Source organism: Lates calcarifer, unplaced genomic scaffold (genome assembly GCF_001640805.2).
Source record: "Lates calcarifer isolate ASB-BC8 unplaced genomic scaffold, TLL_Latcal_v3 _unitig_1658_quiver_1280, whole genome shotgun sequence".
Lineage (NCBI taxonomy): Eukaryota > Metazoa > Chordata > Actinopteri > Centropomidae > Lates > Lates calcarifer.
The window spans coordinates 5,188-29,283 of NW_026115672.1; the positions used below are offsets into that span (position 1 = coordinate 5,188).

The 24,096-nt window shown below is 40.5% G+C and overlaps 1 protein-coding gene across 1 annotated transcript; it reads right to left on the reverse strand.

Annotated features, from left to right (window-relative positions):
* Positions 1-321: 321 nt before the first annotated feature.
* Positions 322-17,009, reverse strand: atp2b4 (ATPase plasma membrane Ca2+ transporting 4). Its single transcript, XM_018686576.2, has 6 exons — positions 16,524-17,009; positions 5,435-5,632; positions 4,679-4,936; positions 4,080-4,205; positions 3,709-3,834; positions 322-690 (listed from the first exon to the last, which is right to left on the reverse strand). The coding sequence occupies exons 1-6, from the start codon at positions 16,717-16,719 to the stop codon at positions 440-442; spliced, it is 1,155 nt and encodes a 384-aa protein (XP_018542092.1). The 5' UTR covers positions 16,720-17,009; the 3' UTR covers positions 322-439.
* Positions 17,010-24,096: the final 7,087 nt, after the last annotated feature.

Below are 24,096 nucleotides of genomic sequence, written 5' to 3' on the forward strand. Positions count from 1 at the left end.
TGTAGAGTTAGCTGAGACTTTTTACTTGTATTAAAACTAGCAACAGCAACTGGAAGTTTAAAGACAGAAACAGAATTAGAATAATTAAAAAAAAAAAACAAAACAGGTGCAGTCGACAAAAACTAAATGCTTTGGCACCATTTTTTACATTTAGACATATTTGAATTAAATGTAGCTATATTAATGATTTGGTAATCATCTGTTTTTCTAACGTAGCTTAGCTTAGTTAAAGAGCAATCAAGTAAAACAGAGTGAGGCTCTGGATAATAGCAAACACACAACATTACTAATAATACAAAATATTATTATCATTTACTTGCAGAAACATTTTTTCTGTGCACCAAATGTCCCATCATGCACTCAGAATTGAGCCACAAACATAACTCCATAGTCACCCTGTGACAGTTGCCATGACGACTGTGGATGCTGTGACTGGCTGTCAAAGACCTGACGGTTGAGAGTTGCACCCTTTGACAGGTAAAGCAAGGCAAGAGAACGTCCCCCTTTTTACAGCAGAGAGAGAGAGGAAGAGAGAGAGAGAGATGGACTGGACGCTCCCCTCCTGCCGCTGGGTGGAGGGTGAGGAGGGGGGTGAGTAAACAGGGAGGATGATGGAGGGACAGAGAGGGACAGATGGATGAATGGAGGGGTTACCTTTGTTGCGATTTTCGGGGGGTCCTTGTTTTTTACCTGTTCGGACAGAGAGAGAGGGCGGAATGCTGATAAGATGGCTCAAAGGAAAAATAAGATCAAATCAAAATCAAAAGGGAAAACACAAAAGTTCAAACTGATAGAAACCCACAGGTGTGTGTGTGTCGTGTGTGTGTTGTGGGCAGGAATGGACCAATCAGAGGAGAGAGACACACGGCTTCCTGCTGCAGAGAACCAACGGCCACAATGTTTGACAGCCGAGCTAATCAATTTATCAGTACACAAGTGATCAAAATTAATAATTGGATGTTTGTATATGCTAACATGGATCTAAACATCTGTTATTGATCCTTGTCAGCTGTCTGTAACACTTTGTGATCATGTATTGATCAGATATGAGACCGCGTGAGTGCGACAGGTGCAGGTCAGGTGCGTTTTTTCCTCCACAGGGACATCAACTTCCTATTGCCCTAATATGGAGCTCTGCGCTCTTATTGTGAAAGGAGGTTCGGCAAGGTCAAAGCCACCATTGACACACACACACACTAAAACACACAGCTCTTTATTATTCAGCTGGTGCTTTGTGATTGATGACTGAGAACAAACTGCTGTGTGTGTGCGTGTGTGTGTGCGTGTGTGTGTGCGTTTGTGCATACACACTGAAGGCTGAATGCCTGTAAGATAACCAATGGGTGTGACTCAACACGAATGCATGAATATATGTGTGTGTGTGTGTGTGTGTGTGTGTGTGTACAGCAGCTTGATGCAGCCATGTGTGACTGTAAAATCTGTTGTGTGTCTCTGTTAGCAGAACACAAGAGACACACAATGGAGCCTGTGGGTGGTTCTGTACTTCTATCTTTGTGAGGACCAATTAAAGTTTCAGACTTGGTGGGTGGGGACATTTTTGGGGAGTGAGGACATTTTGAAAAAACTTGGGGCCATTTTGTCCAGTCCTCACTCCTTCATAGGGCTTTTTTTGAGGGTTCAGGCTTGGTTTTAGCACAGTGGTCAAAATTAGGTATACTTTAAAGCAACATTATGTAACTTATTAACCTCAAAATAACAGCATGAGGATCATTTTGATGGTACACTGACTTATAATAGGTAGAATTGAGCCTCTGTCATCCCTGTTCTTGCCCTTTGTAACTTTGGTGAGCAGGTGCGATCTCCTTCTAACTGAGTGATGGTCTGCAGTTTAAACTGCTAGAAATCAGGTCCAGCAAGTTCAAGAGTAATGCTGAACTGTAGATCAATCAAAAAGACTTGAGTTTTTCTCTGATATCCAACTTTAAAAATATCAAGAATTTTACATGGAGTTTGGTGTGTTTGTTACAGCAACAGCGCTTCCTGCTTCAGAAGCCGGGGATCATGGGTAATATACACCATTCAGCCATGTTTCAGTTCAGTGAGTGGGACTACGCAGTCAGAGCTCTGGTCGAAAGATTGATTTGTTTTCTGTACCCGAAAACAGCTTAACCGCTCAGACTCGACAACAGAATTATTATCACTTATGGCTGCAGGGGGCGCTCTTCCTCAGCAAAGTTACACTGTTGCTTTAAGGCTTGGGAATGTGTTACGTCAATGAGGAATTAAAGTGTAGCACTACAGACACGTGTATGAGATGCTAATCTCAGTTTTAATTTCAGTTGAATCTGGGAACTTGCCTTGTGGTCTTCTTCATTAAGAATTAATTAGTGGTTTGTTTGTTTTTTAAAAATGAGTGACTGGAGGCCGAAATATAAACCTGAGCGTCTCTCTCCGCTGAGCTGGTACATTCAGCCAGTTCACAATGAATGCCTGACAAACTCAAACTTCAGCGAATAAAACAAATGATCAGACAAAAACAAACTAAAGGGAAAGACATGAGTAAAAGGGGGTTAGCATGATCACAAGCAAATCAAAAGCAATAGAGACCGACTGCAGAAGCCTGTTGGTTTACATCAAACTGCTCTGTGATAGTACGAGGATCATCTGGACTCTGGCTTTTGAAGGGTTCCACTTCAAAAAGCAACAGGGGGAAGGTATGTATCACATTTTTAACAACATTACATCATTGTCAAATCAATCCTCAGTATATTGGCCATAACCTAACACGAATAGATGAGACCATGATGTAGTATTTACTCAGGTGATTCTCAGATTCTTTGTCCTTTTTAAGGTCTGTGAGGAAACGCTGTTCAAGTGTGCATTGGCTAAAATGTTCACAATAATGCCTACAAACTAGACAAATGACAACTGTTGAGCTTCCTGTCTAACTTTTTTTTTCATTTAAAAGGTGTTTTTGAATTTCAGAAACAAAAGCAGCTTCTCATTTTTAAAAGTCACAAGCACATTTTATCAGATCTAGCTACCTAGTTAACAAATGTTAATTCTTGAGAATTGGTTGAAAACTGTCTCCAGTTGACTTTGATTGTTAAAAAGGTTATCTCTTGCATAATAGTTCAGTATAAAGAGAAAAAAAATGCACGATTGGATCCATTTCTTGCTAAGCTAATTAGCCAAGCATGCTAACATTAGCAGTTTACATTGACTACACATGATACCACTGTACAAAGTCTTTGAATGCAGAATATACATCAGATTTAATTTTAATTTTAGTTAACTTGTGAACTTGTTTTTGTTGAAATATCATGATCACTACTGGTCTCCTCATCCGTGGTCTCATTTATTCACTGACAGTGTTTTAATGATCAGATTGAAGCTTGATAATGTTAAAATGCTACAGTTAGACCCTTCAAACAGCTCTGCTGTTATCAGCCCAGACTGGATGAAGTCTACCCACTGACAGAGTCAGCTAGTATGACAGGAGAAACTTCAAATCAACACCAGCTGATAAAAACGGGCAAATATTTCCAATCTGCACTGTTCAAACAGTAGAGTAGAAATATTCAGAAGCTGACACGATGATAGTCGTCTTTCTAACCAAACCTCCCTCCCAACACTTCGCACAATTACTGTCCTCGTACGACCTTTGACACTTCAACATGAGCTGTGATTTGTTTTGATTTGTTTTGTTTTTGAGACGTGTGTCACAGGCTTTGTCTCATGTCTTACTTTTCTTGACCTTCTTCTCTTCGTCGTTCTCGCTGGCGCCGAGCAGAGTGAAGATGATGCCGGTTTGAGAGTTGAGGCCGACGGCTGACACCACCATCCTGCCTGATCCCTCCATCACGTGGGTTCCTGGGTAAAGGGTCAAAAAGCTACGAATCACACCTGAAACTTGGTCTTTAGCTTTTGCCGAGTTACTGCTATGTTCATTTATTTTCATAGATTCATTCATTCATTCATTCATTAGATTAATATCAAATCATTTGTGACATTTTCAGCCTGAGAGTTTTGTTGCTGCAATCTTAGTTTTGTAGTTTTGTACAATCAAGTTTTACCTGTACACTCTGTATGTCATGTGTCTGTGAACAGGCACTCACCGGACAGCAGCATGGGGTCCTTCTCCAGAGACTTGCGGACCTGGTCGGATTCTCCAGTCAGAGAGCTCTCGTCAATCTTCAAGTCGTTGCCTTGGATCAGGATCCCATCAGTAGGCAGCAGGTCTCCTGCAAGTACAGAGGTCAGAGGTCAGAGGGTTCCCATCAGCCCCAGGAAGTGAGGAAGATCTCATACAGGACTTGCATTTCATTTATCTCTTAAAACAACATCAGTGTGGACAGATTTCAGCTTCGGATTTGGTCGAGGGCCCCTAGTTCTAATGAAGGCGACATCATGCGATGATATTTTAAACTGTTGTGAGTTTCCAGCTTTGTGTCAGCGGTTTGGGGAAGGTCCTTTCCTGTTTCCACATGTCAATGCCCCCGCGCACAAACTCCTGGTCTATGAAGAAGTGGTTTTCACAGTTTGTTGTGGAAGAACTAGACACAGAGCCCTGACCTCAGCCCCATCCAACAGCTTTGGGACGAACTGGAGCGCAGACTAGGTGCCAGAGCCTATCACCCAGCATCAGCGGCTGACATCAGTCATTTTCCTGTGGCTGAATGGGAGCAAATTCCTGCAGCCTTTTGCAGTCTCGTACCGTATTTGATCTGAGCGATGTCTCCCACCACGATCTCAGCCACAGGGATCTGGATGACTTGGCCTTTGCGGATGACGGTGAACTTCTGCTCCTGTTCGATGCGACTCTGCAGCCCACGGAACTGCTTCTCCTTGGACCAGTCGTTGAAGGCCGTCACCAGGACCACAATGATGACCGAGAACAGGATGGCGGCACCCTCGATCCAGCCGGCCTGGGCCTCGCCCTCATCCTCGACCCCACCTGCAACCTGGCCGCATGCTGAGAGAGGACGACGACACGTTAGACTGGAATCACTTTTACCGAGTAAATATGTCAAGTCCAAACAGGTCAGAGCAGCTGCGTTAAACTAACTTACAGCTTCAATTAGGTTTAACTTCAATATCAGTTTTAGCAACAGTGTTTTCAACATGAACAACTTGAATATTCAGTCATGGGCAAATAATTACTCATTGTAGAGTAAAAAACATATTTTCTTAATCATTATCTGATCTGATTTTTGAAGATCTTTGCACAGGGTGATAGCCAGGAATCCACCAATACTGAATTCAAATTAAATTCATGATATCTAAATAGAAGAAGAATAAATTGAATATGAATATGACATAAAATAAATGTAGAAAGAAAGAAAGAAAGGGAGAAATCAAACTCGATAATTGTATTACAAAACCAAACAAATAACTAAAAGAAATAAATAGATAAAAATAAAAGTTAAAATAAACAAATACATAAAACATAATTTTGTCCAACTGCACTGACCTTCACTGTCGCCCCCTGGTGGATGGTAGAAGGACAGGCCGAGCGAGATGATGGCAGCGATTTCCAGGATTATAAGCGTGACGTCCTGCAGAGCCTCCCACACCAGCTGCAGGAACGTCTTGGGCTTCTTGGGGGGGATGAAGTTTTTTCCAAATGTTGTGTGACGTTTCTCCAGATCGACAGGGTTACCAGACAGACCTGTGGACACAAACACAACATATTAATATTCACATCAATACAGAGAATATAAAGAGGAAATAACTGGGAGCGTGCTTTGCTTTTTAAACAAAAGGTAAAAGAGTATTTCTGGAAAGTAAATAAAGTTAACATGCAATATCATACTGAAAAGTTTGCATCACAGCTCTTTTGAAACATCTAGTGTTACTGCAACACAAAGTAACGATGCTGAATGTAACCTAGCACCAAGGATTGTCTTTTTAAATCCAGTATCTGTGGTGGACGTGGTGTTGTCAGGCCTCATGACCTTCTCAAAAAAGTGTTCCCAACTTTAACAAATGTGTAACAGGCTGTGCAAACTGATTAGAGCCAAAACTTTTACTTGTATTTACAACAAAAAAGGTGCAGGCTGCATTGGGTCAGTAGGGGATTTAACAGTGATTTTAATTGGTGACATTTTTGTTTCTTCCTTGCATGAAACACAACTAATTTGACAGCTCTGTGAATCCTGCACCAACTCATTACCTTAGGTCTAACTGGTGTTTATCTCACTGCTACTGTAATCACTATTATTGAATTAGTTGTCCAATACTGTTTTCACACACGCCTCCAGTAAAGACTTAAAAAGCCAAATCCTGTCTTCAACCTTCAGTGAAAGTGTGTTTGTTGTGTGTGCACCTACACACACAGCGAGGGGGCAGAGGAGGCACCACAGTTAATCAAGGTAAAGATTTTACAGATTTCTATGAAAAGCAGTTTTGCAACATGACCTACTTTTGTTGCAAGGAAGGACTGCAGTGTTTCCATATACAGTTTTTTTTTTTTTTCTTTTTGCTTTGGGCGAATCACCAACAGATTTGTCCCACCCAGAAAAATTATGTATTTTTTGTCTTCATCATTTCCTCCTTTCTGTCTGGAGAGACAGTTGGAGAAAAAAGGACTAAAAGGTCAAACAAATGGTGCATTCAGGTGCAGCCCATATCTGATTTGAAATGTAAATGACTGTAAGTATAGTTGCCTAGTTTTCTAGGTTTCACTGATGCCTGTCTGTTGTATCCAGGAGCGGTTCCCCAACATCTTCTGACCTTTAAAACGACCCTTTGTCACCGACTCCATTTGTCTACCAATTGTGACCAGCTCAATCAAAGAGAAAATATTTTTAATTTAATAACTTTCAGAAGCCTGATGAGCTAAAATGATCCCATAACTCACATGAAAAAAGCAAATATCAGAGAAAAATCGGAAGAAATAAATCTAACTTTAAACATCAGAACTAGGTTTTCTTCATCATCCTCTTCCTGTCAATCATCCTGTGGCCCCTTGTGTGGGTCGATGGGTGTGTGTGTTTTTGTGTCTGTGTTAAAGATGAGTCTATGGCAGCCTGAGCTGACCTGAACCCACCCCTGCTGTACAAACAATCTGCTGCTTCACCCAGAGCCAAACTGCTCCACGTCAGCACCACACCACCTGATCAGAACAACCCGGTCTGGATCAGCTACTGAGGATCCCGGTTACACAATCATGTGGAAATCACGAACAAAAAATGATTAGATAAAACTCTAACAACCAAGAATCAAAAACCATAAATGATAAAAATAGAGTAAGACACAAAGGTTTGGATGAATAAAACTGAATATGAATTGCAGTGTAGCAGCATCCTCTAAATAAAAATCAGTCATAAGACGTCTACAACTAACTGATTAGTTCAGTTAATTGAAAAATGTCTGATGTTTCGCTTCCTGTCCCGGCACAGACAGATCTCTGACGATCCTCTGCTTACTGAAGGCCAAACAATATCTGTGAGTTATTGATTCCAGAGCTGTGACTGTCATTTTCCAGCAGTGACTCACATCTATCCGCTCATTCGTTCTCCATATAAAGACAATAAAAATAAAGAGATTTCTCAGTCGACATGGGAGGGCTGTGTCTTTAGAGCTCCTTGCTTTTGGCTTTCATTAAAACTGGGTGAAAATTTCATTTTAAAAACACCATTTCCAGTGTATTTATTGCATTATATTAATTAACAAAGGGTAATCAGGAGGTCGTGTTTAGCTTCACTTTTGGAGGATTTTCTGAGCTCATGGCAGGACCTCGTTAGCTTTAACTTCACTGTTTATTTGCAGCAATTTCCAAGTGCACAGGGATGAGTCTGAATGAAAACTACTTTTAACGACCCGTTTTTTTTTATTTATTTATTTTTTTATAAATCTGGTATTTTTCAGTAGAACCTGAAAATCTGTGTCTTCCTCTGCACGGCTGTGTGGGCAGCAACATGGCCGCTGTGGATTCTTGGTGGAGTTGGGAGATGTGCAGTGGAACGTGATCTGAATGTCAACAGACCGCACTGCCAGGATTTCTCATGGAGGAGGACTCTGTAAGTCAGCACGAACATGAGCTAAGACATGTTTCTGTCTTTATATGTTTTAATAATGGCCTCTTATTCCATCTCTGATTATTCTCTCGAGACAGGCTGAATGAAGAAAACCCCTCCTCTTCCTCCTCCCATTCCTCCTCCTCCTGCTCATTACTTTTTTCCATCTGTGTCTCTTTTTTCTTTGGATGCAGTAATCCAGTAGAACTACGAGATAATAGTTTCCGCCATTTTGAGGTTTTATCTGCTTCCAGAGCAACCACAACATGACTAGTTTCCTCATCACTCATGTCATAAAACCATAATTCTGTGGGAGAATTATTCAACAACTGAACAGTAAATCTGGCAGAGGTAAGAGACAAGAGTATCTACAATTAGATGAGGTGAACAGAGATGAGCGTTAAGGAGGAAGATGAAATGAGGGGGGTAGTGAGATGAGTGAAGAGGGAGTGAATTGAGTGATGAGATTAGATGAGATGAGGTAAAATGAGGTAAGGTGACATGAGATTAGAAGACATGAGAGGAAATGAGGCAAGATGAGATGAGCTTAGGTTTCATGAGATCAGATGAGATGAGGATGCAAGATGACGTGAAGTAAGACGAGAGGTGAGAGGAGGAAGGGGACACGAGTGGAGACGAGATTAGATGAGATATGGTGGAAGAAGAGATTAAAGGACGAAGAAGAGATAAAATAAGTGAGATCAGATGAGATGAGATGAAGTGATATGAGAGTAGGTTTTGTGAGATCACATGAGATGGCATAAGATTGATGAGGGGTAATGAGATGAGGTGTGGTCAGGTCAAAATAAATTTAATTAACTAATTAAAAACTATGTAATTGCTGTCATAATAAATTCAATCTCTACTTGATTTTTCCTTTTCTGGTTGCTCTACTTCACCACATACTTGCAGACTCTCTTAAGGATTAGCGCTTAAAGCTAGGTAGCATCATTGCATCTCTTGCAGTGAGCTACAGTGACAGTGGAGACAGCAAGGGTCAATCAAAAAACACAGTCAATTAAGTTATTTGTTGTAGTGAGCAGATCTGCTGATCTGCAGTGAAGTAGGCCCATTTGAGCAACTCACCAATGGCAACTGACCTAATTTATTTTATTTGCCATCGTAGATTTTTACTTGCGCTTGGCGAGTGCTGGGTGCTAATTTCACACCCTGGGTTGGAGGCAGCAGAATAAGGCGAGGTGAAGTTAAATGAGATGCCGTGAAAAGATCTTAGGTGAGATTTTCAAACATAAAAGCTGTTGTATTAACACAGTACTCCACCACAGACGGGGATACATGAATATACATCAGTTTATTTGACCGACAGTGCGGCTTTCTTACATGTCTGACTGAGTATCTCTGTGGTTTAGAGCTGAAGCAGAAGTTTCATGATGAGAAAGACAGAGATTTTAAAAATACACCGGTTGTCAAAGTCATCAACAGCCGTATTTCATCTCACTGTGGTTTAGTTCAAAGTTTGGTTTGATCAATCTGAAGCCAGTGATTGACGCCGAAAGCTCCTGACACACTAAAATAAAGACAAACAGAATCACAGAGCTTTACTGGCTGTTTGATCGATACGAGTCTGTTTTTTTCTGGTTCAGTGTTGTGATTGTGATGGCGGGTTTTCATCTGGTGCTTGGCATGAGCTTGTTGTGTTGGTGAACGTCCCCGTGGAGATGCAGATTAAAGCTCCGCGATGATGTTGTTCCAGTAACATAACAGCGGAGCGGTTCGCTGCGCACACTGCCTGTCACAGATGTTTATGAATTTCAGCTTCCAGCAGAAAATGGACTTCATTGGTCCAAAAAGAGGTCTCTTACAATTTCACAGCCTCATCTGCCAATGTGCAGCTTTTTACCACACACAGCTTTCACTTTCATTCATTCTCCCCATGACAGATTAAGCTACAGCAGCAGGTATTAACATCCAGTCGTTTTGATGTCCATTACAAAGACACAGAGGACCTGTTCCTTTATCATCTCTGTGGTTCATCCACCAGCTCCATCTTTTCTATCATCATCCTGCAATGGCTTTCACTCACTGCCGTCCCACAGATGGACTAGCAGTCTCTGACATACACAGAAACAGGTGATGCTAGGCTCACGCCTCAGTTTCAGCTGTATCTGACAAAATTCAAGCAGGAAATCCAGCTGTTAAGATTTAAATTAAACTTTAATTTAATTTAATGAAGTGAATCGAGTGTGTTTCTTAAGACTCCTCTTTTCTTTTTCTGAAACAACGTCAGGTAGGTGTAAAAAAAAAAATCACAAAAATATGTTTTTAATAGTTATATAATGTTGGCTTTAAAATGGTTATCTCATGCACAGTATTTATCTTGTGTCACGGTTTGTGTTCACTCAAGTACTTCAAGAGAAGTTAAAGTTTAAACTGAGAAAGTTTCAGCTGCATGAAAACAGAAATTACAGACTGTTTGTAACCTTTTATAAGCGTACACAGTAAGTACATTTTATAAATCAGTACTAATATGATTTTTCCATACCTTACTTTAAGAAATACAAATGTTTTTCAACAAGCCTGTTTTTTCAAGAAAATGTTAAAATGTTAAACACAATCTAAATACAAGGAGCTATTCAGGAACTTTGTCTAAATGAAATTTGGTTCTAATTAACGATATTTAACAGTAGCTGCTGACCGTTTAAATGTAGCTGCAGTCAGACATCTTTCAGTTTTTTCCTTTGGTTCTTCTGGACAAAAAGCTCTTTCACTGTGCTTATGAATGCATGAAGATATGTGGCTTAATAGCATGCAAAGGTATGTGGTGACACGCACACACAAACACACACACACACAGTAAGATATCTGAAGTCCGGGGACCAGGTGTATTTAGTTTTTTTTAGAAAAACCAGATGCTCTGTGACTCGGATGTAATGGTAAATACACAAGAGGCATAAGCCGGGGCTAGCACATGACCAACGGCCAGTACACAAGGTACACAAATGGATGAATGATACACACTCAGATCTCTCCAAAATCTTAACAACTATAATGAAAAATCAGCTTTAAGTTATGTTTCCTTTACTGTCACTTATTTTACTGATGCATGGTGAGTAATATAATGCATGTGTGACACAGCTGGGTCCTTCAGAGATCCTGGGACATTTTTTCTTTCTTTAAGGAAATTACCACATCCCATTTCCTCTGTATAATCAAAATAAATTCTTCATGTTTGTAACCTCATCTGCTGTCAGACTGTTCCCTTTTCACAGCGTTAATTTACAGGAGCCAGCTCTATCGTCAGTATCCACAGAGATAAATAAACCTGCCTTTAATACAGACACTCACATCCTCTGCTGCAGAATGATGCAATGACTGAGCTTCATAAGTCCTCAGGCTTATACTTTTTTTTTTTTTTTTTACAGGAACTAAATTACATACAGAATATTTTACATTTGTGTCTCTCAGCTATTTTCAGATTTTTGAAGGAGAGAGGATTTCAGAGGGCGAGATACACTCTAGATACCAGTTTCTTTTAGTTCATCATAAGAGACGTGAGAGGATGAAAAACCTGATACAAGAGAGGAAAGACATGAAGAGCGTTGCATGTCTCGGTGTCTTTCTCTCTCATGGTGATCGTTTAGAGGAGCATTCTGCTTCGACTGGCAGAGACATGGATGACCTGAGGCTCTGTGTGTGTGTGTGTGTGTGTGTGTGTGTGTGTGTGTTTTACAGTGAATAGGACTCGGGTCACGCAGCCCTCGCTGACTTCTCACACCACCGAGCTCTAGAAGATCCAACACGCCAGCAGCAGGCCGAGGAACCTCTGAACCTACTTACACTACTAACACTACTACTGTGTGTGTGTGTGTGTGTGTGTGTGTGTGTGCACTGATTTCCGTATAACTCAGATTTAAGCCTGACTGATGATTAACGGTTTGCTCAGTACATATCTTAGCGAGACGTTCTCGCTGTGTAGTCTTCACTGTCAACTATTACGGATCAGAGACAAGGAGAGGGAAACTCACTGCAGCCTAAACCGACCAATCACAGCTGTTGTCGTTTCCGCGTGGTTACAATTAGTGCTGAGACGACTCGTTAATTAATCAACAAGCAATTGCCATAAACTCTCATATAAAGAATTCAAATAAAGTTAAAGTCTCGACTAAGAGCCAGTCACTAATTGAGGAGGGTGGGAGGTTAAATTCTCCACCACTTTAATTCATCAACACAACAACAGAGAGCCATGTTACACTCACCACTGCTGATCTGAGTTTCTCTTCTCAACAGAAATAATGTTTTCATACTAATTCATTCCAGCTGCTTCCTGTTGTTTCTTCACATTAAAAGCACGCCTATAAAGGGAGATGTTAGATAGTTAGTCAGTCATTGTGATAATAAATAAAGGACAGAAACCTCCTCGAAATGCAATTTGTTTCGATTAAAACTAATGACTAGTGGCTACTGGAAAACAGAAAGACAAACTTCATCTGTCCAGTATTTTTCAAATCACTTTTATCTCATCACAAGTTCTCTGTGACACTATTTGCACGAGAAAACATCCATAAAAATCTGAACATCTGATCATCAGCTGATGACACAGTCAGTTACTGTTTAAATCCATTTTTCTTTGCTGGTTTCAGCTCTCAGTCGTGGATGTTTATTTGAAGACACTAACTCCTTTACAAGGAATAAAAGTGACGCTACAGAGGCAAAGAGAAATCATCTCCTGAGCGGTGACAGAACATGCCGCCGTTCATTAGCATTTTCCTAAAAATAGTCGTTTATTTTTAGGTTCGTATGTGTCTCTTTGTGAAGCTCTTTGTAATCCATGTCCTGTTTAAATAAAGTTTACATCCGGCTGTGTGTCTCATGCTCAGAGGCCACGTGTCCTCTCAACATGAAATACGCTCAGATTTTGTAAAATGACGAGAAGGACGATCAATGACCTCCAGAGAGGCAACAGACTGATTCATCAATACACATTAACCAGCGGGATACACAGCTACAGCTGAGCCCTGTTGGTGTGTTTTAGGACGGGTGAGTGTGTGTGTGTGTGTGTGTGTGTGTGTGTGTGTGTGGTCAGGTTGAACTCGGGACAATGGCAGCCATCCCAGCGTCCAATCAGGAGCTGATTTTACAGACTGAAAGTAAAAGCAGCTGAAGAAGAAACATCTCATTATCGCAGCCCGAGCAACGAGCTGACACAGAAACAAAGTTAAATATAACTGTGTGAAGTCTCTAACTGCTAACATGACGCCTCTGTTACTGAGCTAATCAGGTTAGCTAACCGTCAGCTGGCTATTAGACACACAGAGCAGGTTTTACGTTTGTGTTTCAGGATGTGAGAAACAGGATTCATCTCAGTTTCAGTTTCAGCACCGACACTGACCGTTGACCTTGACAAAACAAACCTGGTTAATGTGAGAAATCAGATTCAGGTGAGAAATCGAAAACCTCTGTGTGAAACTCAGGTTTCCTGCAGGTTTCCCTTCTGTCACAGAGACACACAACTGATCTGAACTGCCTCGTTATTGTGCACATGACAACAACTCAAGTTATAATCATTAAGCTTCTCATTATTTCAGTCCAGACTTTGGTTTACCTCTGTGTGCATAAAAGACTAACAGGAAACAGCTGCGTGCTGCTAAGGAAAACCAAACATCTCTTGCTGCTGATGCCTCGCATTAAAACTATGGGGTGGCTTTTATTGTGAAGTAGCCACAGGAAATGCTATGTATTTACCACCAAAGTAACTAAAAGAAAACGACAAATAAAGACAGGTGAATTTAGATGAAAAGCTGCAGATGACGACCTCTGAACCAACATTCCATCGAACTCATCATTTTGTTCAGATCAGATCAGATTTAAAAGGATGTGTTTTTGGAGTTTGAACCACACCAGGAACCGATGCTGCTTTCACATCACATCATTTAAACTGTAATTACGAGCAGACGAGTGAAAAAAAGTGTTTACATCATCCTCTGACTTGTAATTCTAAAATGGAGATAATAATATCTCCCACTCTCTGGTGGTTACATCAAAATAAAGTCCAATATTAACACTAATACAATAGATTCAGTTAATTTTTAAGAGCTACACACTGTTTGTTTGTATATGATTCCACTTGGTAATGAACTTCTACAAATACAAAACTATTATTTTATTAATTTAGACTACAAAATGTAAATAAATAAAAATTCAGAGACCCAAACAACGACCAAAAACCCAGAATATATTCAGTTTAGTGTATCGAAAGACAAAGAAAATGTTTGACTGAAATGATTAATCAATAAAAAATAGCTGCCAATTAATTTTATTTCAATCAATCAACTTGTCTTTGCAGCTCTAAATATGACACAACAAAAGTAGCTAATGGAGGCTATCTATCTTATCATATGCTAACAACAACGTCAGATTAATGTGTGGATGCTCGGAATACGAGGGGTTTTTCCTGTTCCTCCCACTGACACTGAAAGTCTCTGCTGCTCCAGCTCTATGAGACTGAATCACTGGAGAACTCTTACATGTGAGTATAAGCTCAGATAATGATGCTGATGTAGGACGTGATGAGAAAAGACGAGACAGCAAACCGCATCTGGACTGAAACTGGATTGACACTAGTCCACCCTCGTTAACTGTAACAGTCAATCATTGTGTGTGTTTGCCCTCAATCTTGTATTTAGGTTTCCCCCATTTTCCCCCCTCTCCCTCTCTCTCTCTGCAGTGAAAATATAATTACACTTTCTTCATTAAAGTGAGTAATTTCTTGCGTGGAGGACGCGACTACAGCTGTCCTCTGATTACTAAATGGAACAGAGCAATGATCTATGGAGCCATTAGGGGAACGGGCTGGAACTAATTTCAATCCTGGAATGGACCGATGACTGCAAACACACAGGCACGCACACACACACACACAAACACACACACACACACAGAGGGATCAAAGGATGAGACAGGGAGAGGGAAATAACAAACAGCAGCTTGTCGGCCATTTTCTGGCCTCGTATGAAGCTCTGACTGAAATCCAAACCGATCATCTTTCACCACAAAATAAGAAGTGTGTCAACCAGAAATGTTGTCGGTCTGTTTGTGTGAATTATCACTGCTTGGTGGCTGACACACTGTCACCTCCTGATCTGTGTGTGTGTGTGTGTGTTAGTGCTGCAACCAAATCAGTTTTACAAGTCTACTCTGATTCCCCAACTTGTTTATAATAGTATATAATTCATGGTAGAGTCACTAAACCTAAACAATAAATTCCTACATGGCAGGTATCAGCCCGATCATCATCACAGACACAGTCACTGCAATAAAAAGTCTGCTGTTGTGTTATAGTTTGTTTATTTATCAGCAGGATTATGTAACCGATTTGCACCAAACTTAGTGGAGGGATGAGTCACGGCTCTGGGGAGAGAACTCGTTAAGTTTTGGGGCAGATCCAGATCATTTACTATAAATCTGATATTTTTTCTCTGGAGTCTGGTGTATGTTTGGCATTGCACTGTGCTCTTAAGCTCAGTAATAAAATCCTAACACATGTCAAGTGTCTCTGATGACAGCGCTGTCAGCTGAAGTGTTGAGGCAGTAGAGTTACCAGAGCCAAAGTCTGGTCCAGATCAGACGTAGTTTAGAGAGTCAGGGTGTAGTAGAAACAAAGGTGAAGAAACAAGATGTTCCTGTAGCTGCTCTGCTCTCTTTTTTCCATTTCCCTTTTCTGTTTCCATGACAGTCAAGTTTCCATTTAGGCCATTTTGAGATAAGATGATTTGTAAAGTTTTAGAGCCTGTTATCTTGTGTTGCCCTGTTTTTTCCAATGCAACATGGAAAAAACTTGATGTTTGACCCTTGTTAACGAGTGAAAACTAGATTTTTATGAAGCAGGGTAAGAGTAGAGGTCACAAGATTACGCAGTAACACAGCACCTTCATTTGTTGATGCTGAACATCAGTGGTGCAAACAAACAGAGGAAACTGAGGATTTGGGAGCCCCTGCAGTACTAGGGGCCACACTGTTTTGTTTTGGCAAATCTCCTCCACAGCTCTGCTCTCTGTCCCAGGATAGAGAGGTTCTGGACTAAAATCTTTAAAGCGCTCCCTGATAATGTGGATATAAGATCCACACTGAACTTGATCTTGTCTTATTGTACTGGGAGCTTCAGATTCCATATTTAAGCTAGGAAGAGCACAAAGGCAACTTCTTTCCTACGGTCTAATTATAGCCAAAAAAAGTGGTCATTCCTTTAGCAAATGACTTTTCATCTTTTGTTTTTTAATTTCCATTGCAATCTTTACTGTCACATTTTATGTACAGAGCAATAAGGAGAAAGAGAGGGAGGGTTTATTAGGGTGTATCCCCCTTTTGTGTTGGTCAAACATACTTGACAAAGAAATCAACACTGCAGATGATGACATGTGAACCAGCAGCTCCCTGATTTAAATCCTCCTCTAACATCTTGATTAAATGATTTATTGTTCTAAGCAGTGGTTACTAACACCATGAGGCTGTGGAATATCTGAGGAAGAATGTGATTCAGCAAAAACAAAAAGTGTACTGACTCGTGTGTTGGACGCGTCTTACCTTCTATCGGTGATGTTTTCAGGCGGCGGCAGATGCCCTGCACGTCTCCGTACGTGTCCCGAATCTTGTTGACGGCCTCGGCGCTCCGCAGCTCCATCAGGCCCCTCAGATCCGTCATGGAGATCCCAAAGTCCCCGTCATGGTTGCCCTCGGCAACCGAATTCCCCGGAGGGTGGTCCGCCGTGTTGTTGGCCATTTTGTGATGTCCTCTTCACAGAAGGTTAGGTGGTGGTGGTGGTTGCTGTTGTTGTTGTAGTAGTTGTTGTTGTTCCTCGGAGTGTCTTTGCTGAACTGATCTAAACTTCACACTGTGGGTCGTCAGCTCAACAGGGAACAGGAATCGTGGGTAGTGTAGTTCTCACAGGAGGCAGGCGGAAAAGACGAACACTGAGATGAACTCCTGGACCTGGGTGTGCATGCTCCTCTCAGTTACCATGGAAACAGGGGGTAAACATGTTCCTCTGGTTTGTCGCTGAAGAGGAGAAAAAAATAAAAAAGAAGAGACAGGGATGAGACAGGTTGTTATAAACTAGATCGAGACAGGACGCGGCCTGAACACACAGCAGCCCCGACATCATCATCATCATCAGCAGCAGCAGCAGCAGCAGACAGATCAGTTAATTAATAGCACAGAGACTAATTGGGCCAATTAGTGAAGAGTTTCTCATCTTAGATTATTAAAGGAGTCCCCTGAATCACTGAGGTCGTTACGATATAAACTGATTATCGGTTGGCGCTGCTCCTCTGAGACACATGATTAGGTGGTAAATATCTGCTCTCCCTGAGCTGTCTGCTGAGTTTATGAAGTAGCAACAACAATATAAATTTTAAAAAGTACATTTTCTTGTTTACGAATGAGTCACATTTCATCTTTCAGAAATGAATCAGCACATCAGTGACACTCAAGGGATCAAAGGTCTAAAAGGAAAGAAAAAAACAGCAGTAATGATGATTAAAAAATAAAAATGTTCTCTGATTGTCACATGGAAACGAAAGAATTCCCCGACAGAAAACATTTACAACCTCCTGTACCCTGAAATTGAATTTGTCTGGCAATATCCTCTCCACAACAGAGTTAATCTATAAATCCTCGCTCCTCTGCCCTCACAATGCGTCTAGGTGCACAGCTATACAACGAGCTAAACACACTTCCAATAAAGGCTGAAGACAGGAGTCAGCCTTTTAAATTCATAACTGGGAGCGATTGTGAAATTGTAAAAAACAGTGGTGCATAACAATTCAATTATAGTGATTAGAAACCAGGAGAAGATACAACGTGCTGTAAAAAATGGCAGCATGGAAAAACAGATTCACAGGCACTTTGTTCTGCTGATAAAGAACCAGAGGTCAGAGCTGGAGATACGGCAACTTTCCAAAGTGTGTGTGTGTGTGTGAGTGTGTGTTGCCTAAGTGTAGTATTCCAGCCCATCACCACAGATTATGTAAGTGCACATCAAAGGCTGTCCTCCATTTTTCACTGTTTAGTGCCCCGTCATGGACACACACACACACACATACACACACACGCACACACACACACACACACACACCCTGTTATGGAAGCGCTGCTATTACCAGTGCTGCTGATACATGTGTGTTCTCCTGAGTGGTGGTTTGTAGTGTACTGTAGGTGATGCGGCCAATTGCCTCGGTCAGTGCTTCTAAGACTTGGTGGGAGGGTGTAGGAGCCATTTCAAGAACAAGAAAGACTGAAAGAATCTGAATCTCTTCTCTGACACCGAATACATCACATTTCAGCCGAATCATTCGAACACACAGTAGGTGACTTTAACATAACTCTTCCTTACAGCGTCATTCATGACAGGACTCTTATGGAGAGAGACAGAAAGTGAGATGTGTCAATTATTTTTATTATTATTATCAGCACTGAGGTCATAGTCAAAGATGGTGTTGTACAGGGCTAGATTGTAATGAAACGTGCCCTCCATATTTAGATACATGGGGCATGCAGAATATTAAAAATATCAATATAATGTGATGCAGTGCAGTCAAGTACAACACCACTACTATAAATTCAATGCTAACACAGTGTAATTTCATTAACACCTCTGTGAGAGTGTCAGCAAAAACCTGTCAACATTAGGCATCGTCACAGTAAACTCTGTTGCATTGGATTGTATTAGATTTATCTAATGAGTCCAGTGCAGGTCTGAGAGGAGCTTGATTCATGATTCAGGGATAGTTTCACAGGAGAAAACAGGAACAGATGATGCTCTTTAAAGATGCATGATTTAGTCAGGTCGACCAAACTTTTTTTTTTTTTTTTGCATAAATGTCAAATTTTTGCAGTGTCTACGTTCTTAAGTATGAGGATTTGATGCTTGTCTTTGCCACAAATGATAGTAAACTGAATATTTTATGGATTTTGGACTGTTTGTTGAGCAAAACAAGACATGTAAAGACATCACCTTGGTCTATGAGAAGTGATCATGGCCATTTTTGGCAATTTATTGCCAAAACTAACTGTTTTTGTCAAAAAAATGTTATTGAAATATACATTGAAAAAATAAGTCAGATTCAGAGAAAGGTAAAAAGAAATGACTGCGTTCTCCTCGGTGTAACATCTCAGTCAAATCTGAGCACAGACAATACATTAATCCACATTAAAGCTAAAGAAAAAGGTTTTATAACTTCTGATCTTGCCTCATCATCACTGGTTTTCTGATTGAAGGTTATCTTTGATTGAGACAGCTTTCTGAATTTACCGTTTCATCATGTGAATGTTTGGTTGGAAACAGCTGTGGATGTGGAAACAAAAATAAAGTTAAAGAAACCATTTCTTCCTTTTTCCAGAAATATGATCTGTCTTTTAACCTCCAACCTTTACCCAGTTCCCTGTCTTAATCTTCCTCATATCAGGTTTCACAAAGCACTCTGTCATTATACATGTATGGTTTGTGTGTGTTATCTTAAACAGACCAGGACAGATGCCCTCTCTCTCTCTCTCTCTCTCTCTCTCTCTCTCTCTCTCTCTCTCCCTCTCTCTCTCTCTCTCTGTGTGTGTGTTCAGTAATTATCCGTCTGCTCACTGACCAGAATTCGAGTCATTATCACAATAAGACAAGAGAAAAATGAAATGAAATAAACTGCCTACAGTTCCTCGTCCCATTAATGTTTGTTGTACATTATTACACAAACAGTTGGTGATGTCACTGTGATGGAACGTGTTAATTACAGATAACGAGGTTACTTCATTATGCCAGCTCTGAGAGAAGGAAATTGGCAACTACTTAATTAGACCAGACCAAACAGGTACATAATTCTACAGAATCAGGTCGGCTCGGTTTGATTGTTCATGGTTTAATGATAATAATAAAACATTTTTCTGCTTCAAACTGTGATTTGTTTCTTGGATTTAAATTCTTTTTGCTCTTTTTTTCTCCTCCACTTTTGGAAAACTGAGTCATTTCCTGAGAGACAAACCCACTTTTCTAAGTGTCACCATATAAACTCAGGGCAAAGAGAAAATATCACACTGCTGATTATGTAAAGCAGTAACCATTTGTGTACTTGTCAAGAAGACACTGGCCCACTGTGGTTTCAATTCTTGAGTCTCTTTTTTCTCTCTGGTAAGACGAAACAAACCAGAATTACCACCTCAAGGTTGTATGCCTCCACCAGCCAGTCCAGTTGTGGTTAATTAGCATGTGAATGCTTAGATTTATGTTTTGAGGGGTAACAGTGACCTTGACCTTTAACCTCTGACCACCAAAATTTAATCAGCTCATCCCTGAGAAACGTTTGTGCCAGATGTAATGAAACTGCCTCCAGATATATTGCACCAGTTGCAGTGACTTTGACCTTTGAACATAAAAACCTAATCTTTTCATCCTTGAGTCCGAGTGAACATTTGTGCCAAATTTGCAGAAATTCTCTCAAGCGTTAAGAACAAATGGATGGACAAACCCACAGCTGTCGCCGACACAGAGCCATAAAGAGTGTCAATATTTGGCAACAATAACCAGTTCTGTATGTATTTGTCCATTAATCAGCACAGGGAGAAAACGCATGTGAAAGCCAGGATGGATTATATGGACTAGAGAGTCCCATCCCCTGTTTACACAGCACTGTGCTCCGGCCATGACCCACAGCGGAGCACCTTTTCCCCAGTCAAACAAAGACACTGCAGTCACTACAGGACCAGAGAACCAGGCTATTTCTCTGTCTGACTCCAGCTGCTCCCACCATGACTTGCTTTGTTTATAGTAGCTGGTCAACCTGCTGACATGTGGCTAGTTCATCGGTGCTGAGTTGTGACGTTTACTGAGAGAGAGTGCATGCATTTTACATGAGTCACAAAGAGGAAACTCCCTGCATACAGATCACACACATTGTTATTCATCACACACCGGCTTTAAGTCTGACCTTGGTAGCGATATCACATTTGCATAGCGTCTACAGCCATGACCAAAAGTGAGCTGAAGAACCAAAACACCGTGCAGGATTTTTGAGTTCTTCAGCAGCTGTTAAAACCCAAAGAATTCAGAACATAAAAGAATCTCATGAGAGACACTAAGAGGCATTCAAAGTAATTTCCACTCAGTGTGTCTTAAACCTCAAAACAACCAACCTGCTTTTGTGTTTTTAAGTGTATTTGATGTTTGTTCAGCAAAACTTCAATATGCAGCTCACAACTCCGTCATTAAGGTTTGAATGAATTCAAGGCTGTTTATTTTACTGTGTTTACTTTGATATTTTATCGTGTTATTACCATATTTACTGTTATAATGTATCCTGTTATTACCATATTTACTGTGATATTTTACTGTAATATTGTATCCTGTTATTACCATAATTACTGATTATACTGTATCCTGTTATTACTGTATTTACGGTAATGTTGTATCCTGTTATTACCATAATTACTGTTATACTGTATCCTGTTATTACTGTATTTACGGTAATGTTGTATCCTGTTATTACCATGTATTGTGATATTATACCGTCTTAGCATGTTTACTGTGAAACTTCTGTCACAGTAATCGAAGAATGAAAATGTGGCAGCACAAGAGGAAGGGTTGGAAATTATGAAAGGAAAAAAAACGCATGTTGGGTGGAGTTTCACAAACATACACAACACACACACACATACCTTTATCATTTGTTAACTAGAGCACCACACCCAGTTCGGTCCAAAGGTGAGCTTTCATATTTTCAGACCTGACACACCTGCTGACACACACACACACACACACACACACACACACACACACACACACACACACACACAGATAACACTCACACACATTCACCTTTTTCTGCTCATCATGTGACTGAGCATGTGTGGCTGTTATACTTTAACGGGCAAGTGTTGATTAACGTGGACTAATCACATGCTGATAACAAACACACACTCACACACACACACACACACACTCCACCAGATATGCAAAACGGTCACTTAGCACTTCACTTAACACATAGCATTAGATATAGAGAATACAGGATGTGTGAGAGAGGGAGAGAACCGAAAATTAGTTGTGATTCTAAACAGCTGAACTTCATCTCATGCTGAAGATGCTGCTTCCTGTTTTCATGGTTTTACTTTGGACCATTTTCACTCATTAAGCTCTGCTCTTGTCAGACTCAGAGCCTCAGACTTATGTTAATGGTGTAGTCCATAGCTGCATCAGCAATACTCAGAAATTACATATAACCACAACTAAAACACAGTGTTCATGAAATCTTGACGGCAGCTGAGCACAGATTTTCTTGCCAAAAACATGTTTCTTAATTTCTGAATGAGATGAAGAATCAAAAACCCTGGCGAGTCAGCAGAGCAGGTACGACTAGATGATGACATAACCATCTGATCAGCTGTATCTTACTGACCTAATGATCTGATCTACATTACAGTAACAGCAAAATGCTTCGACCTTTTCCAGCTCACTGTAACCCCAACCAAATCCTTTCCTGTCCTTTGGATAAAATGACTTAACGTTTCTCAAAAGATGGAAAGAAAGGAGGGAAAAAAAGAATGAAGAAGAATAAGATAAGATGAGGTGAAATGTCTTAAGTGTGGACAAAAGGTGAGAGCTTAAACAGAAACTTTAATTTGATATTTATTCAGTGTAATGTCACTATCAGTGTGTTTATCAGTGAAGTGAAGCTCCACTGAAGACTGAACCAGCCTAATGCCACAAAACAGGCCATAAAGAAACCCTTTATGAGAGCTCAACAGGAAGTGATGTCAGGACTTTTAGTCGTCTCTATATATAGACAGATGATCTATGTAGGCATAAGACAGCCAGTGTGTGTGTGTGTGTGTGTGTGTGCGCGCCAGAGAGACAGTGTGTCTGTTCTTTGTCCATCTTATCTGTTTGTTATTGACTCCAGATGAAATTATGCTGCAGCCACCATGTTGCCAGCCACTCAGCTTATATGTGTGTGTGAGAAATGATAAGCCAGTGTGCGTGTCTCTCTGAGTGTGTGCATGTGTGTGTTTGTGCAGAAAATAATAGAAAAGGGCAGGCAGAACAAACCGATTCATGAGGGGGACAGTCTGTAGTCCTGGACCTGATGTGTCTGGATCTGTCTGTGGACTCTCTCTCTCTACAGTCTGATACTCTGACACTCCTTTTGTCTCCTCACAGTGTTTATAATTCATGCTGAAATTATTTGTGTGATTTATAGAAGCCCTTTCACATTTTGTTATACAAGCATCCTGTCTCATGCTGTGTTAATAGCATGAATGAACGGTAGAGACGGAAAGATTCCCATATTTACGACCTGTGAATGTTCAGTGTCATCGAGGGAGTTGTATGGCTGGCTGCAGAGTTGGTTGTGCGTGACGCTGGATTTTCCAACCATAATCTCATAAATGGTTTGCACTGTGGAGGAAGAGGAAGAGATTTATCTCTTATTTTCTATCTTTTGTTTCAGTGTTTCACTGTGGACTTTCACCTGAAAACATAAACACGTAGACACATCATTTCATATGTAAACAGTTTTCAAAAATAATCCATCTCAGCAAGGACATGATGTGTTTTCTGGCCGAGCGCACTGTGTTGCTTGTCAGGATTACATTTGGTTAAACTAAACAAACCCAAGTAGGAGAATGACTCACTCACTCACACACACACACAAACAACTATCATCCCATCCATCATGTTGTTGTTATTAGGAAATCACAGTGGACTGAGCATGAATTCATACATGTAAAACATTTCCTTAAAACATTTTAAAAGGGATTTTTGCTTTTGTTAAAAGGGGATGAATCAACAGACAGACAGCACCTGAGCGCTGAGAGTTTTGTAGAGAACAGATACTGTAATGGCCATTTTTAAAATAAGTTTTAAAAAGGTGGTGGTTGTCTTATATTTCAGGACTAGACAATTACGTGTGTCCATTTATTACATTAAATATTCTTTTGGATGGAGAAAGTACAAGTTTAAGTTGTTTGTAGACTAACAAGTCCATCTATAGTAAGTATTTCACAGGGATGCAAACTCATAAGGGCGACTATGATGCAGCAACAGGGGAAGGGGAACTAATATGGGTTGAGTGGGTTTGGTAGATAGTGAAAATTTACAACTGTTTGGTCAATAAAAAA

Bases quoted from the DNA above. Each gene is read 5' to 3' on its own strand.
- atp2b4 (XM_018686576.2), bottom strand. From the start codon at position 16,719: ATGGCCAACAACACGGCGGACCACCCTCCGGGGAATTCGGTTGCCGAG. The intron at 3,835-4,079 runs GTGAGTGCCTGT...CCCTTTACCCAG, and splicing joins GGACCCCATGCTGCTGTCCG to GAACCCACGTGATGGAGGGA. The intron at 691-3,708 runs GTAAGACATGAG...CTGTCCGAACAG, and splicing joins AGAGAAGAAGGTCAAGAAAA to GTAAAAAACAAGGACCCCCC.